The sequence below is a fragment of the Eurytemora carolleeae genome, unplaced genomic scaffold, assembly GCF_000591075.1.
Source record: "Eurytemora carolleeae unplaced genomic scaffold, Eaff_2.0 scaffold404, whole genome shotgun sequence".
In the NCBI taxonomy this organism is placed as follows: domain Eukaryota; kingdom Metazoa; phylum Arthropoda; class Copepoda; order Calanoida; family Temoridae; genus Eurytemora; species Eurytemora carolleeae.
The window spans coordinates 131627-148291 of NW_019396431.1; the positions used below are offsets into that span (position 1 = coordinate 131627).

General features: G+C 34.2%; 2 protein-coding genes across 8 annotated transcripts in view; both read left to right on the top strand.

Moving 5' to 3' along the window:
• Window positions 1-14: 14 nt before the first annotated feature.
• LOC111703195 (glutathione S-transferase C-terminal domain-containing protein) lies at window positions 15-12657 on the top strand. 3 transcript variants are annotated; one of them, XM_023475069.1, is made up of 14 exons: window positions 15-246; window positions 1037-1143; window positions 1701-1818; window positions 2235-2341; window positions 2968-3045; window positions 4062-4094; window positions 4311-4524; window positions 6353-6490; window positions 6886-6945; window positions 7584-7718; window positions 9244-9348; window positions 10523-10750; window positions 11655-11771; window positions 12430-12657. In XM_023475069.1, exons 1-14 carry the CDS (start codon window positions 76-78, stop codon window positions 12640-12642), a joined length of 1824 nt encoding a protein of 607 aa, XP_023330837.1. In that variant the 5' UTR covers window positions 15-75; the 3' UTR covers window positions 12643-12657. The 3 variants fall into 3 exon arrangements, with proteins under 3 accessions (XP_023330837.1, XP_023330839.1, XP_023330838.1); XM_023475071.1 differs by lacking the exon at window positions 2968-3045; XM_023475070.1 differs by lacking the exon at window positions 4062-4094 and having other exon boundaries at window positions 16-246.
• The window catches only part of LOC111703196 (negative elongation factor E), a 43763-nt gene continuing 37098 nt past the window's right edge, over window positions 10001-16665 (top strand). For 3 of the 5 annotated variants that reach the window (XM_023475072.1, XM_023475074.1, XM_023475075.1), the window contains exons 1-2: window positions 10001-10014; window positions 11377-11381. Coding sequence is in view for 2 of the 5 variants with exons in the window: in XM_023475077.1 (XP_023330845.1) it covers window positions 13781-13831; window positions 14687-14729; window positions 15509-15617; window positions 16099-16172 (277 nt within the window). In the remaining 3 variants the exon portion in view is untranslated. Of the gene's footprint in view, window positions 10015-11376; window positions 11382-13772; window positions 13832-14686; window positions 14730-15508; window positions 15618-16098; window positions 16173-16665 lie in introns of all 5 variants that reach the window. The other 2 variants (XM_023475077.1, XM_023475076.1) reach the window with 1 other exon arrangement.

The following is a 16665-nucleotide window of genomic DNA, read 5'->3' on the forward strand; positions in this document are numbered from 1 at the left end:
ACAAAATTTAAGATAAAGTGATAATTTTTCAGAGAAAATATTTCAGAAAAATGATATAACATAACCCTGACGAAAATGCCCCACAAGCGTAAAATACGGAAGGATAATGAAACGAAACTATTGTTTGAACCTGATGATAGTTTTCTGTTCTTAGCGTACACAGGAGTTAGTTCTGATAGTCTCCTGGTACCCCTGGACACACTAGTCACACTATCCATCCTTAAATATATCGGAGCAGATCTCAAGGTTCTGTATTATTGTTTTCATGGGGATAACTTCTTTACTCCGCCTGAAATTTCACGTATTTTTCTAGAAATTGATATTGGAAATTTTATTTTTCACACCAGCGAGAAAAAAGCCAAGATTTCCCCAGTTTAACAAACCAAAAGTTGTACGCTATCGTTCGCGTCATTCGTTCGTTTTTCTTCAATGTTTTAAGGACACTAAATTGTGATTTAATAAACAAAGAAGTAAACCCTTATCTACGAACAAGAAAAATTTAAAGAAAATTTTCTGATCTTTGATGAAATGATTTATACTGAAAGAACCTGGAAATTTCCGAAAAACAGAAGTACTGATGAATACAAATATTTATAATTTTAAAAGTTCAAGGATTTCTTTTTTGCTAAAAATACCATTTTTTATAAAATCATGTACATTGCTAATTGAAGGGTTGTCCTTCAATAAAGTTGTCTCTTTGAAACCTTTATTTATAACGGAATGAGACAAATTCCTGCCATTTTCTTGCTCGGAATACCCACAAATGGCGTTTTTAATGTAATTATACACCAAGGCTGAACAAACAGTTCCATTCTTCAAATTTCGTATTTTATTTATAAACAAATCAAAATTCATAGACAAATACAGGGTATATTTGCTTAATAATTGACCCATGGGTGTTTGTATACTGTATAATAAACGGACATTTGATGTGAATAGGGTCCTGGAAGTAAATTGGATAGCCGTTTAAAAATTATACAAAGAAATGTTCTGTTTTTTGTAATTTAAAAAGTTTAATTTAAACACTTTCTGATAGGTGTATCTTGTCTGTGAGAGGAAAAATGAATTCTCGGTGAACATTAATAAATCAGGGTTCAGGTTCGAGCTCGTAGATAAACTACCTGATCAAGCTTCAAAATGCAGGTAGAATTCGATCCAAAACAAATCGTTATTTCTGTTTCTTATAAGTCAAAAATATTGTTATTCTTATTTGATAATCTAAAATGATTGTTGACAGGGTATTATTATAAAAATCATTCACTTGACTCTGAATGCAAATGTGCTTAAAAATGTAAATCAGTACGTTCAGTGCATGCAATGTACAATTTTTACACATTTATAAAATAAAGGATTCAACATTTTTTCTATTCTTTTGAAATACCAATTAAACAATTTAATAATAAGAAATATAAATAACATGTAAGAAAGAAAAAGAATAAGATCCGCAGCAGGCAGACTCAATAGCCTAGGGCTGTTTTAGCAGGGCACATATCACGTGGGGATGTGCTAATCATTTAATGGAGAGCAGAGAACAAATAAGGGAATCACTGAGATATTTAATTTTGCATAAATTAACAGCAAACAGGGCTCAAAAGAACAGCACAACAATACAGGGGGAAGGGGGTAAGGATGACAATCAACCAGTGGGGCCCAACCCATTCTGGGAAGGTTAAAATTCTATCAGAAAGTTATTGTTGTAGATTACCTGTGTGGTATTTACCAAATCAGTTGACCTGCCTGGCTGGTCTTTGCTCTGTAGTGAGATATGCTGTAAAGCTGGTATCCTTTACAAACCCACTCCTCTCCGAACACAAACAGGTTTTCATGAAATTTGGTGTTTTTTTTGTCTTTCATTGGGTTCCTTGTCGGGGTTTACTCTGTGCCTAGGATGCGGATCCACAACATTAGGGCTTCAAAATATCAACAAAAATCTGAAAAAATATCTTGCTTCAAACCCCAAATCTTAACTGTTTAAAGAAAGAGAGTTTTTCCAAATTTCCTTATCTCTAAAAGGTTCATCAAGTTTTAGCATAAAAATTAGCCAAAAAAAGAAGAAAAAATAATTTTTAAAATTGTTTTCAGTTAAAAGATCATTAAATCTTAAAGAAATGTTTGTGATCTAGATGCGGATCCAGATCTGCATCAAGATCAAATGGATCCTAAGCACTGGGTCACTTTTAATTTAGACCTTTTATAATTTCTGACTTGAATTTAATAATGATTTTATTAAATAGCTTCTTGGGCATCAGATGAACTGTTTATCCGCCCCTGCTGAGGTATCCACTTGGACCAAGTTTTGTGAACTAGAAGTTCCAACCTCAATATCACACTTCATGTCCAGGTAGTAACCTTTATACCACACTTCATGTCCAGGTAGTAACCTTTGTACCGCACTTCATGTCCAGGTAGTAACCTTTATCACTTCATGTCCAGTTAGTAATCTTTATACCACACTTCATGTCAAGATAGTCAAGGTTATAATGCAAGGAAAGTTAGTTCAGAGGTGCGCATCTTTTGTACTGCAGTGTACTGTCTCTGAGCGTAAATGTAAAGTGTAAACACAAGACGGATGTCGAAGCCTGATATCTTTCACACAAAAAATCACTGAAATATTCTGGTCATAGGAAACAATTATGTGTGCATTATCAAAATTATCAAAATTCAATGCTTTTAGCCTCCTCGGATACTTGACTAACACTGATGCATCTATTCTTGTTTACAAATTCCGCCGAGAGAGAACTGGTTTCAATATGCATGCAGAGTATTTGCAACTGCAATTTACTTTCCTTGCATTATAACATTGAAGGTAGTAACCTTTATACATACTTTATGTCCATGTTGTAATCTTTATACAACACTTCATGTCCAGGTAGTAACCTTTATGCCACACTTCATGTCCCAAGATTTATATTTAAATTTACTTTATTTCAATTCCTTGCCCATTTGATGTTTTTTTTAAATTTCCAGTAATGACCCTCACCTACCTGTTGAACTCTCAAGACTTGAAGTACACCTGAAGCAACCTCTGCGAATTCATAACATAAGGGAAATAAACATTCCGTATGCAGAGATCATCAAAACAAAACGAAATGGATGTCGTCTGCTTTTTCTTTTGTAATTTTTAAAACATATGATATATAAATATAATACTGGTTTATCTTTTTGTGTCCTGTAAGCTTAAATTGATAATACCCTTGATCACATTTAGTCTCCAAAATGTCGATGTCGAACATCAAAAGTCCAGATTTATTTACCCACATCTTCGCCATCGGTTAAAATGTTTTCTTGGTAGAAAAGAGGGCGCTTGAAAGCCTAGTAAATGTATATATATTGGTTTGTCTGTCTGTTCTATCCAAAAACGTCAAAACGGCCAGAGCGTTTGGGCAAATTTTTTCTGGCAACTATAACCTAAGAGGAGGTTTTTAGACGGTCGAAATAAAACAATTTATTATATTTTATTTAACAGCAAAATTCAAGACCGTTTAAAATAAATAAGCTAAAACTGTGCTTGACAAGGGGGTATAAGCACTGTAGAAAATATAGTTTTCTTACAGTTTCAGAATAAAATTCTTAGTCTAACTAAAAGATTTAGCAGAAAGACAAGCAGTATCGGCTTTATCAGCTTCAGTTCTGTTTATATTCAAAAATTCAATTCCAAGTAATAAATTGTAAAACTGTTCAACTCAATTTAGAATCTTCTAATTAACGTAAATTAAAGTTTTAACTATTGTTGAATAAAATAATCATGATAACGAACGAACTTTTTTTTAAAAAAATCTAGAAATTTGCTTTAGCCAAAGAAACTTCCCAAACACTGACCTTGGCACTGTGTAAAGTTTGAAAGATTTTTTCAATGGTTACCCTAAATCTTCATGAATATATACATGGCTCGCCTTTCTGCTAAGTTGTTTGTATCCTTTAAACTTTAAAACGGCTCAACCGATTGGGTATTAATTTTTTGTGTCCACAGGAATTTCAAAATTCTCACATATTGTCAATTTTAATTATTTGGAAATCTCCGAAATCGTACTAAATTAATGATAATTTGTTTTTTTTTTTAGGACCTCAATTGATCCAGTATGGTCAGTCGCAAGGAAAAAATTTACGCAAGATTTTAAAAATGAAAATCTGGAAATAAAAAGGAGAAAAAGTTGCGAAAAAGAAAGTTTTTGAAAGTCTTGTGTATCTGTACAATTTTATAATTATGAATTTATGTTTTAACTCGAAAGAATTACATTTAAGAGGTTTTAAAATGGAATTTTTAAAAAGTTTCAATAAGTTGACACAATAAATGTTTATATGGTGTGCAGAAAGAGAATGCAGGATGCGCAAAAGAAAATTTCAGCCAACAACGAAAAAGCATCGAAAAATGAGAGTTCAGACCTGATTAACAATTCAATGGAAGAAAATGAAAATTGCAAGGTTAATTCCAATATGAATGGGAAGAAAATTGAAAACAAGAATGATAAAGATAAAGCAAGAAAGCAAGCAGAAGATATGTTAAATATTCAATCATATTCTCAGGTAAATTAATTTCTTTATTTATAATAAGATATATATTTACAACAAATTATTTTAGAGATAATTTTTATATATATATTTTTTTGTTACTGGGATCATTTTGTACAGGAAATTATTAACACCGGGATAGAAAATATATTGATTAGATTTAAAACTGAATCTTGTTGAGGGTCAGCTGTGACTTAGTTTCAAACCAAATCCCCTGATCGGAGTCAGAATCCTGACCCCGCTCTGAACCCACCGGACCTAACTCCCATCCTGATCTTACAGCACCAGAATTCCATGGCTCCGGATCCCAATTGTATCCCAAACCTTTCTCCGAACCAATCGGAGCTAGCTCCCATTGCAGCCATTTCCCTTGTAAAGGATCTTGGAAATTAGTCACAGTGTACGGCCAGGCAAGATGGTTTGGTTTGGTCTCGAGGTCATGACCGGAGCATCTGGCACTAGCTCCTGATTCTAGGTCCAACCAACAGATGTCACAGTTCGGTTCCGAGCCTATGCTCTCCGGTGAAGCTGTTACTAGACGTCCAAGCTCCGAGCAGTATGAATCCTCACTGTCCGGGGTTGATGCTCGAGAATCCGGAACACAGCTTGTTTCCTCCTCTGGCAGTCCGTCCTCGCTCTCAGAGTAGAATATTTCATTATCAGATCCCCTGCTGCTCGTATCCTGCTGCTCTCCTGTACACTGCTGTACTGAACTGTACGGAGGAGTGTACTGGTTTATTTTAAACCTGTGCATGTTCGAACATGTACTCTCTAATTGTTCGTCATTTACCTCTGCTGAACTCAGAGTACTTAGTACACTTTGCAGTACATTGCTATGGCTGGGTGTGTAGTGCATGGAATGTTGAGAACTTGACGTGTACTGTACTGCATTCTGATATTCGGAATTTATCCCAAATCTATACTGCAGCCGTTGTCGAAAGCTTGAGTTTTGTTGTGTAAATGATGTGGTTTCACAGTGTTGACCCAAATCTGTTTTGTTATTAGATACGTAAGAATTGAGTTGAAGCGCCTGAAGGTCCTTGAATTGTTCATTTATCAGATTATCTGTGCCCGGATGACTCCTAGTTAAGGAGGGGAACACTGCAGCTGCAGGAGCTCTAGATGTTGATGATGGTGTTATTGGGATACCAGTTTCGGGCGAACTTTTCTTTATCAAGGGCTTAAACTTCTTCTGCCTCATCCTCACAAACCAGGAGCCTCCATCTTTAGGGAACAGTTCGTAGTTGTTCATCCTGCAGAGAATCAAGGTTTGGTGCGTACAGGTTGGTGACGGTAGATTAACTAAATGTGATGTGCCGACTGGAAATTGTTATATGAAAACTTGTCGGTCACCATAACACCAGAGCCAGGTCACCTACCTGGCTGCTGTGTGCTGGTCAAAGTGTAGATATGAATTAAATATTTTAAAATCTGGAAAGGTATTTTACAAACTCTTCTCATATATCTAGGCTCCTGCAAAGGTTTCGGAACGGGTCAATAACTAAAATGGGGTATTGTAGAGTTACATATAAAATTAGGTATTATTATGGTGTCATTTCAATATAATATTTTCTAATATCAAATCGCGCTTAAATATTATGCAACACTTAAAGTGCCGAATCCTGATAGCGGTAAAAAAATATTTGCCTACAAATATAATTGAGTTTTTCACATTTGTTGCTTTTATTGTAATTGTGCTCAGCATAGTATTTTCTTGTCTTGTTTCGCTGGAGTCATGAATCACTCCAACTTACTCCTGATCACTCGAAATTATTCCAAATTACTTGTTGTTACTCCTAATTACTCCTAATACTCATGAATACCCATGAATATTTCTATTTAGGACCAGCATATATACTTGGAGGGTCCTGACCTACTTATCTCTGACCTAATCGTGTATTCCTGCCTCTACCTCCTGTTCTCCAACCACAGCGAGATCATGAAGACCTCTCTTCCCCTCCTCTACTCCTGGATGAACAAGGAATTTATGAAATTTTATCTTCCAGCATACGCTTGCGTTAAATATCCTATTTGAGTTGGTATTTTGAATGGTTCTGGAGTAGCCTATAATTACCTCATTTCTAATGATCTTTGTTTCCTTTCAATAATCATGATAACCCTCATTGAACTTGAGATATCTACTGTGGTACGCGTTTATATCAATACTATGAAGACGACTTTTCTGTTGTAAGTTTTAATTTCTAACAAGCTTTTTCAAATTACAAGTTTACAAGTAAACAAAGAGAAGCTATTAATTGAGAGCTTCTAGTCATCTTCATTGTATTGATATATACGACGTCGACTGTAAGTGACCGAATCCTAGTAACTGTTATCTTTTTTTAGTAATAGTTTTTAATTTTATGAATCCAGGTTTAGGTTGGGATAGAGAGGGGAGCTGAAGGAGTTCTTCAGGAGATTCTTCATGTACAAGAGCAGGTAGGAGAGGAGAAAATTTTTGACGATTTGGGGAGTTAACCAACGTACTAATGCAAGGAAAGTTATTTCAGAGGTGTACGCATTTTTTGTACTGCAGTGTACTGTCTTAAGGCGGAAAAGTAAACACAAGACGGATGTCACAGCCTGACATGGAATCAATTTTCACAAAAACAATCTATGAAATATTCTGGTCATAGGAAACTATATTATGTGAATTTTCAAAATTATCAAAATTAAATGCTTTTAACCTCCTCGGATACAAGACAAACACTGATGCATCTATTCTTGTTTACAAATTGCGCCCAGAGAGAACTGGTTTCAATATGTACGCAGAGTATACACGACCGCAATTAACTTTCCTTGCATTAGTACCTTGGAGTTAACAATTTAAATTGGACAGCAAAAGGCAAGTTTTTATATTTCTATTGATTCTTTTTACCAGAATTTTTTTTTCTTCGCCAAATTTACGAATAAACTTGCTATGCGTTAACATACCCGCGGGGGGTGGGGGCTTGAATAAAAAACATTATACACCTCTGAAATTAACATTTAAAATGAAGGGCAAATTAAGATTAAAAAAAAAATTTAATTTTAAAAATGAATCAAATAAACAACCCAATTAAATAATAGTTTTCAAGGAGCCTCGAAGTGTATATTGTGTATCTCCTGTACATGTACCTGATGAGAGCTTGTACAAGTGTGATCCTAAGCGTGAAACATGCAGAACATTTACTAATCAGATGGATATAGACAGGAATCTGGATTGGTGGCAGGTAGGAAACATTTAAAACTATTTACACAATACACTAAAATGTACAGGGTGATTGTTAAAAGTAGATTTTTTTAAATTTTAAAAGCAAAATAAAAACAAAAATGTAATTTTAATATTTATTAACTCATTATGACATGAAATTTGATTAAGGAATTATTTATCTCCAGCATTGTTTATCTTTTTCTGCTTATGGAGGGTCTCAAACAACTTCCACACTTCGAACCCAATATTTGGACAATTTGACTTTTTTACATCACATGAAGGACGAATTAAATATTTTAAAATCTGGAAAGGTATTTTACAAACTCTTCTCATATATCTAGGCTCCTGCAAAGGTTTCGGAACGGGTCAATAACTAAAATGAAAAACTGAAAAATTATTTTATGGAGAAATATTGTCAAGTCAAGCATTCTTGAGTAAGACATTAAAACTGAAAATTACTATAATTACAACGGAGTAGAGTGTCTCAATACAAACTAGTTTCGACAAATTTTTATTTTAAATAAAAAATGATCAGAATCAGAGACAGTCAACAGAAGGAAAATAAAAGGAAAGCGAGAAACTATGACAAGAAGAAGAATCAAATAAGAATTTTCCTTTATCAATGTGTCCAATTTATAAGATTAAAAATAATAAAAAAAATAAATTGTCAAAAAATGAATTTGGAGAAAAATTGAGAAAAATGCCATAGTTTTGACACTGTTTGTCTTGCTTAAGGGAGACATTTAATCTTTTTTTTCTGGTTGTATCCATTGTTTATCAAATGTCAGACAGTAAGAAAGAAATGGAAAGGTTTTCTTATTCAATATTGCGGATTTTTCATCCATTTAAGCACAAATAAAATAAAATCCCCCTGTTCATTAAATAAAGTTATAACTTTTTTACGAAACCCGTTTAGTTATTCTTTATATTTGAATTTCACAAAATTTCATAAAAATACAGAATATTGAAATCGCAAACACTCGTTGAACAATGTTTAACCCTGCAATTTCTCATTCACCTGATAAAAAATTAGGTCTTCTAACCCAACTAGTTTTCTTATTTCAGAACAATTTATTAATCAATTTCTTGAATTTTTCTGTACAGCGTTTTTAAATCACATGGTGTCCATCTTGTCATGGCATCTTTAAATTCTTTTAAATTCCTTAATCTAATTCTAAACCAATATTCTTCTTTTAATCAAAACCCCGGAGCAATCGAATTCGATTGTAGAGAATAAAAAAAACTATAGGTCTTCTAACCCAACTAACATTCTTATTTCAGAACAAATTATAGGCTGTAAAATATGAAAATTTTCTTACAAAATCTTTCTATTTTATTGAAAAAATGTCATTTAATATGATGCATGTCGATTCTGTATAATGTATATTCATGAATGAAAAAAGAAAAACTTTTTATTTAGCCAATTTTTAAACGTGGTAGAAACCCAGAAATACACATTACACATAGCCCAATGCTCATAAAAACATGTTTTCTCGGAAAATCTTTCTTTTTCTTTGAAGTAACATTTATACGTTTCTGTTAAGGACAGTGGACTGGTCAGCCTTCAGAGCTACCTGGATCCGGGTTCAGGGTTTGGAGAGGAATCTGAGATAGATTGGAGCAACCTACCACTACTAGTACATCCACAGGTAGATAATCATCATTACTGAGATATAAACATCTTTGAAACTTAGTCATCAAATTTTCGGACAGAGTCAACTTTGAAGTGTTGCAAATCCCAGGCATTTGGTTCACCAACTCACGCATACATTTTGTAACCCTAGACACATACATTTTAAAGTTGCTACCCGCTTGTTTCTAGCTTAAGTTTAAAAGGAGTAATTGGCAATTTTTTTGTGTAAGAGCGTGGACATCTTGGTTTGCGGTGAACAAGAGAGGGGCAAAAACAATAAGAACCCTAGATATTAACCGTTTCACCAGACGTCTCCAGTCTCCATTCTCCACTTCGTCGTATGAGTTGGATTTCAAGTCCTTCTCACATTTTATGTCTTCCGCCCGTTCTTTTTATCAACTTTTTTTATTATTTTTTTGGGATTAGCTTTTGAACCTAGTTTTGCCTAAACATGCTTTATTAAACTCAACTCCTCAACTTACAATTTTTAAGCCAGATTTAAACCAATTTCGCGATTCTTCCGAGTTCATCAATCAATTTTTGAGGCAAATCGGTCAAGGGGTTCATAAGTTATGATCGGACATACAAACAAACAAGCGGAGATTTCTCCTCAATTAAAATACTAGAATACCATTTGTTGACCCCTTCTTCCATTTCCCCCCTTTCCCTTTGATTCATTTCTGTTCTAAAGTTTCTAAATTTTTAGTAAATACGATATCATGTAATTTATTCACCAAAAGAAAACTTGCAAAAATATAAAGACAGAAGGTAGGGTAGACGAATCTTATTCTAGTAAACCTGCTTACTATTCCCGCAATTAGAAAGCTTTAAAAATTGCCATCCAATGAATTATGATGGTAATGTTACATCGTCTATACGCAACATCCCCCCTACTGAACTTCTGACTTACTTACTTTCCGACCTACTGCAATATCGGACCTACGCCAGCTGTTTATTTTTGTATTATTTGAGGCTTAGGTTAGGTTAAGACAATTTCTGGGCCGCGTGCTGCGGCTAGGAAAGGCTAGGGGGCCGAGAATCGCGGCGAGGACAGACTAGGGGGCCGGGCGCTGCGGCCACATGTCCATATAGCAGCTGTAAAACCACGTGCTAGTAGGTCGGATATGTAGTATAGCGGATTTGGCGTAGGTCGAAAAATACACCACCATTATGATTAATGAATTTCTAAGGCAGGAGAGTTACCAGCTGACCGTCTTCAGCGCAAATGTTCCCAATTGCAAGGATTGGTTCTGCCACTGCAGAAAATCGCGGCAAAGCGATGTTCTTCTCCGCATCGCTTCAAGATCTCCATAGAGGAAAATAAATTCTCGTCCGAGGTTGGAAGGAGATGCATTATCGTTGATTTCTGTAGCGGTGGGGGTCATCTTGGTCTTCTACTGGCGCATCTTATACCCCAGGTCAGGCCAATAGATATAATTCTGAGGGTGTCGAATGTCTATACATTATTGTAAAAAATCATAGAGTGTGGCTTGGCCATGGCCATTGTCTATTTCCTCTGAGTTTTCAATTAAAATTATTGTCTATTTTGGTCTTTTTTTCATCCCTAAATTGTTTGAAAATTGCAGGGGTTTTCCGAGAATTGTAAATTTTTACCCTAAAGCTATGAACTGGCAGAATTTTCTTAATCAGAAATTGACAGGACAGGCAGTGGGAACCAAACTTTTTTTAAAGAAACGAAATCATGTATTCAATGACCTTGTTTTTGGTGTATCTTCGAAAGTTGGGTTATCTTGTATTTAAGATTCTAGAACTTTGCATCTAATGTCTTATGAGGATGACTGCTCTGCATTACAACTTTGAATAATAATAATGTAACTCGAAATTCCGGGGACCAACACATTCCAACGACGAATTATCAAAAAAAAAAAATTTCCGAAAGATTAATAACCCCCGGCCATGACTTCCCCTTTTTACACTCCCTTGGAATTCAAATATTTCGTTATTATCTCTATTATATAATAAAGCTCTTCGCTCATATATATACATATTAGCCTATGTCAAAGTCGGTCAACTTTTGTTACAGAAAAGAGTAGTCGGTAATGAAGTTCCCAAGGACAGGTTAATAAAACAATTTTTTTTTATGACAACAGGTATAGCAGGACAAACTATTTGACCAAATTGGCTGACATTTTTTGAGGGAACCGATGGGTATCATGTGGGAAAAATAGGTTTAAAAATTCGACATGTTTTTTCTTGAAAATTATAATTTTATTTTTTCAAAAAGCGAAAATATATATATTTTTTTTAAAATTCCACGGGCATCGCCGGTTTCTCTATCTAGTAGATGATTAATTGTTTAAGGCTGAAGTTCACATGGTGGAGAACAAAGAAGAGAGTTTAGCTCGAGCTCGTGAGCGTGGGTTGGCACTAGGACTCAAGAATGTCTGGTACTATCAAGCTAACATGGAGTACTATCAGGAACCAGAAATATTAATACTTTATAAAACTACTCTAAAACAGTCTATAGCCACTAATTTTAATGTTTCCGTGGAAATACACCCTATAGCTTCAAGTGACCCTCCATATTATACATACATATATAAATCTGTTTTTTTATTAATAATAAATTGATTATATATAAATATATATATTTACAGAGGCATGTTAGACTAACAACGGTATCCTTGAAAGCTTTGTCTGATCATGAATAAATGAGATATCTGAGAACTGGTGGCATGCTTGCCACAAAAACACTAAACACTTTTTAAGATAACAAAACGATATTATTAATTAGATAAAGGTTGAGCGAGTACCGTTGTAAATTGGGCATGGTCCTCTTAAATGTAGGTTCACTTGAAATTACAAAGGAAGTCCATGTAAGCATTAATTGACACGGAGATTTGCAAATTTTCAACAAATTAATGGAAAACTTAACGAGATAGTCTCATTAGACGTATATATATTTATATATATAGTTTAAGCACTGATTTATGAGAAAAAGAATCCTTACTTTTCTTTGGTTTCTAAAAAATTGGCCATTTCCTCCTCTGCCCCTTTTTTCCTAAAGCTACAAGTTTGAAAACAATAATAATACTAATATGGTTTAATCAGGGAGTATTTAATATGGTTTAATCAGGGAGTATTTGATATCGGATGTTCCCTCCATGCCTGCGGTGTAGCCACGGATATAGTTATTGCAAAGTGTATTGTGAATAGAGCTGATTTTGTGTGTAGCCCTTGCTGCTATGGAGCTGTTCAACCTATAGAGAATATTAAGTATCCGAGGTCATTCTTTTATTTTTTTAAGTTTGAGAAACTGTTTGTTCTACAAATGAAAAGCATTTTGTAAGTTATCTTCAATTCGTAAAACTCTTCTTATGGCCAAAATATAACCATTAAAAAAGCCTATAATTGTTATTTTCTTGTTATCTACATTAATATTGTTGACCTTTTAAGGATGATGCGTTAGAAGAATTTTTTTTTGCAAATTGTTTGATCTGAAAAGTTTTGAGTTGCACATCCCCCTCCCCCCCAACAAAACAAAATATAGTATAAAAATTTTGACTTAATTTCAGAACTATTCTAAAACTTTATTCAATTTTAATTATGATTATTTTTTTTTTGCCGATTTTAATGCTTGAACTTGACAAATAATGAGATATTATAGGTTCCATTCTATTTAAAGCTTGAGATTTGTGTTCTAACTAATTTAGATTTTTATAAAATATATTCATTAAGACAGAAAAAGTGGTTTATAGTTGATCCAGTACCTCTGTAAAATCCATGACCAATCTCTTTTTTAACCATCTATTTACAACTAGGGATACAGAGAAGAGTATCCAGGGTGAGCTATGTATGGATATAGTGGATACAGACCGGTGTCTCCACGCCAGGGAGGAGGGATACAACACTGTTCTAAGTAAAATATATCCTTTATCCTGTTCACCTAAACATAATATCATTATTGCCACAACTACTTAATAGTCCCAGTATTTATACTGCATTAAAGGGACTGTATGTGTAATTTCACCTGACCCTCCATACAAAGATGGCAATGCCTGATTTGTAATGCATAGGTGCCCTTAAAAGCTTTGTTTGATCAAGTATGAATTAGATATCCATGTTTTTGTTTATTTAAACTGTTTATTTTCAATTGTTGGTTCTCTTAGTAAGTGGCTTGCACATTCCTTGCTCAATGGAAACAATGGAGAAATTACAGAAATACCCACTTTCAAGTTCAGATAAGGGTTTCAAGGATACCGTTAATTGTAAATCCGGCGTTGCTCTCTTTGCATGGAGGGGTCACTTGAAATTACCCTTACAATCCCTTGACACTTAACAATCCGGAAAGAGTAATTGTTCTTCCTGATTTTCATGACAATTCAATAGTGTTTAGAAGTGTACACTGCTCCTAAAAAGTAGTGTATTTTTATAATTTCGTCCAGGACAATCCAAGATTTAATATTTTTTCATATTTTCAGATAAAAATGGTTTTGAGTTTTCCCAATAAATATACAGAGGAGGAGCAGTCCTTAGTGGTAAGTCACTGTAAAGAGCCTTTATACTTAATTGACCTCGGTACTGAAGGGAAACCGGTCTTAATGGAAACAGGTTCATAAGAATACAGGTTCATAAGAATATAGGTTCATAAGAATACAGGTTCATAAGAATATAGGTTCATAAGAATATAGGTTCCTAAGAATACAGGTTTTTAAGAATACAGGTTTTTAAGAATACAGGTTCTTAAGAATACAGGTTTTAAAGGATGCGGAAACAGGTTCATAAGAACACAGGTTCTTAAGAATACTGGTCCCAAAGGATAAAGGTCATAAAGGATGTATACAGGTTCTTAAGATTACAGGTCTTAAAGAATACAGATTCTAAAGGATACAGGTCTTAAAGAATACAGATCCTAAAGGATACAGATCCTAAAGGATACAGATCATAAAGGATACAGATCATAAAGGATACAGATCATAAAGAAACAGGTCTTAAAGAATATAGGTTCTCTAGAATACAGGTTCTAAAAAGAAACAGGTCTTAAAGAATACAGGTTCTCAAGAATAAAGGTACTAAAGAGAAACAGGTCTTAAAGAATACTTAAAGAATTTATGGTAGTGTTTGCGTAATTTTAAGTCCATTTATTTTAAAACGTGTTGAATTCTGACAATTTTCTGCATTGTCTTTACAGAAGCTGAATCCTTCTGTCACTTAATTAGAGAACCCACAAGTGAAATCAAACCATATTTCAGTTAGAAAATAAATGATATTTGCGATTATCTGATTCATCCTGGACCTGACATAGGCATAGTAGGTACCGTTGTTAATCAGACATACCACTATTATAAACTGTAGCTTCACTAGAAATTTCGTCCACAATCCCTTTCTTCTAGGCGAAGTATGCCAAACTGCGCAGAAAGAAGAAACAATTTGCTGGTATGTTATTTTTTCTTTATTTTATTTTCTTTTTTATTAACTGAAACTTTTTACTTTTCCAACCCATTTCGGGTGGAAACATTTTTCAACGTCAATGAAAGAAAATTTCCGAAAATATTCTTTTTATTATTCTTCATTGAGGGAGCCGGGAAGCCTTTATAATATACTAGTTTGGAACCCAACGCTTCCCAGGAGAGTCATAGTTAGTCCCACCGATTACCCGCTTATTGTCGTAAATTACGATTTTAGCTATTTATCCCATTTAAGGGTAATTCACTCAATTTAGAGTCTCTAAACCAAGCTAAGAATGTTCCCGTGGGTCTCGCGAGTTCCCCAATCAAAATTTGAGGCAAATCGTTCCAGGGGTTTCTGGGTTATGATCGGACAAGCAAACAAAATTAGTTTGAAATTGTCTATCCAGAGAAAAATATTTTAAACATCGGTCTTTGTAAATTTTCCGAAAGCAACACATTTTTGCAGGAATTCTTAGAATCCTACTGAGTTTGGAAATTTTTTTCTCAATTTTTAAATATTGCTATTTTTAAATTTTCCGAAATTAACACATTTTTGCTGGAATTCTTAGAATCATGCTTCAGTTGGGAAATTTTTTTATCACTTTTTGTTACTAGAAGGTCGATTAATTTATCAAAAGTTCATTTATTTTTTATGAAATAGACTCTCACGTATTTTGGGATAAAGTAGGGCTGAAAAGATGTGAGTGGGGGGGATATTATAATATATTTTCGTGGTTCTTTTATTGATTTATAATTTTTTTCTAGATGTTACAAAACCTAAGCAGGAGCCGGAGAAGAACCTGAACAAGCGACCTAGCGAGGCCAAGGATGCGAGGGAGGTGGCTAAGAAACTCATCAAGACTGGAGCAATAAGGTATACTCATTACTCATGGATAGGTTGGGAGGTCCATACTCCATATACATATTTATGAACAGTAAGGGATATGTATTGTATGTATTGAATATGTATATTAAGTCCCTTCTGATTGTTAAACCATAATCCTTGAAACCTTAATCTGATAAAAATGTGGAAGATAACTTTTTTTCTGAAAAGTCTTCTTGAAAGTGTTTATTTCATTGAATAGGCAAGAAATGCATTAGTCACTTTTGCAGAGAATCCACAAATGAAACTAAACAGTTTGAATAAACATGGATATCTAATTCATACTTTATCAGAGAACGCTTATAAGAGAACAGTTGTAATTCGGGTATTGTAATCTTTGCATAGAGGGTCAATTGAAATATCGCCAACAATCCCTTTAAGTGAGATCAAAAACTAATATTACTTAACATAAATATGTCTTTTTCTTGAACATTTGGAATGCTAATAAACCTAAAATATGCCGATTTGTCAGAGCAATCAAGAGTTCTATTGAGAAGGAGAAGATTAAGGACGAGAAGATCAATAGTGGGTTCAAGAGATCTCAAGGTAGGTTTATATCTTACAGTTGGTTCAAGAGATCTCAAGGTAGGTTTATATCTTACAGTTGGGTTCAAGAGATCTCAAGGTAGGTTTATATCTTACAGTTGGTTCAAGAGATCTAAAGGTAGGTTTATATCTTACAGTGGGTTCAAGTGATCTCAAGGTAGGTTTATATCTTACAGTGGGTTCAAGAGATCTCAAGGTAGGTTTATATCTTACAGTGGATTCAAGAGATTTCAAGGTAGGTTTATATCTTATAATGGGTTCAAGAGATCTCTAGGTTGGTTTATCTCTTTCAGTGGATTCAAGAGATCTCAAGGTAGGTTTATATCTTACAGTGGGTTCAAGAGATCTCAAGGTAGACTTATCTCTAAAAGTGGGTTCATGAGGTCTTACAGTGGGTTCAAGAGATCTCAAGGTAGGTTTAACTCTTACAGTGGTTCATGAGATCTCAAGGTTGGGATATATCTTACAGTGGGTTCAAGAGATCTCAAGGTAG

Coding starts and splice junctions, on each gene's coding strand:
- LOC111703195 (XM_023475069.1), top strand. CDS start 76: ATGCCCCACAAGCGTAAAATACGGAAGGATAATGAAACGAAACTATTG. Junction 1,144..1,700: donor GATCAAGCTTCAAAATGCAG/GTAGAATTCGAT, acceptor TTATTGTTGTAG/ATTACCTGTGTGGTATTTAC. Junction 1,819..2,234: donor TCCTCTCCGAACACAAACAG/GTTTTCATGAAA, acceptor TTTATTAAATAG/CTTCTTGGGCATCAGATGAA.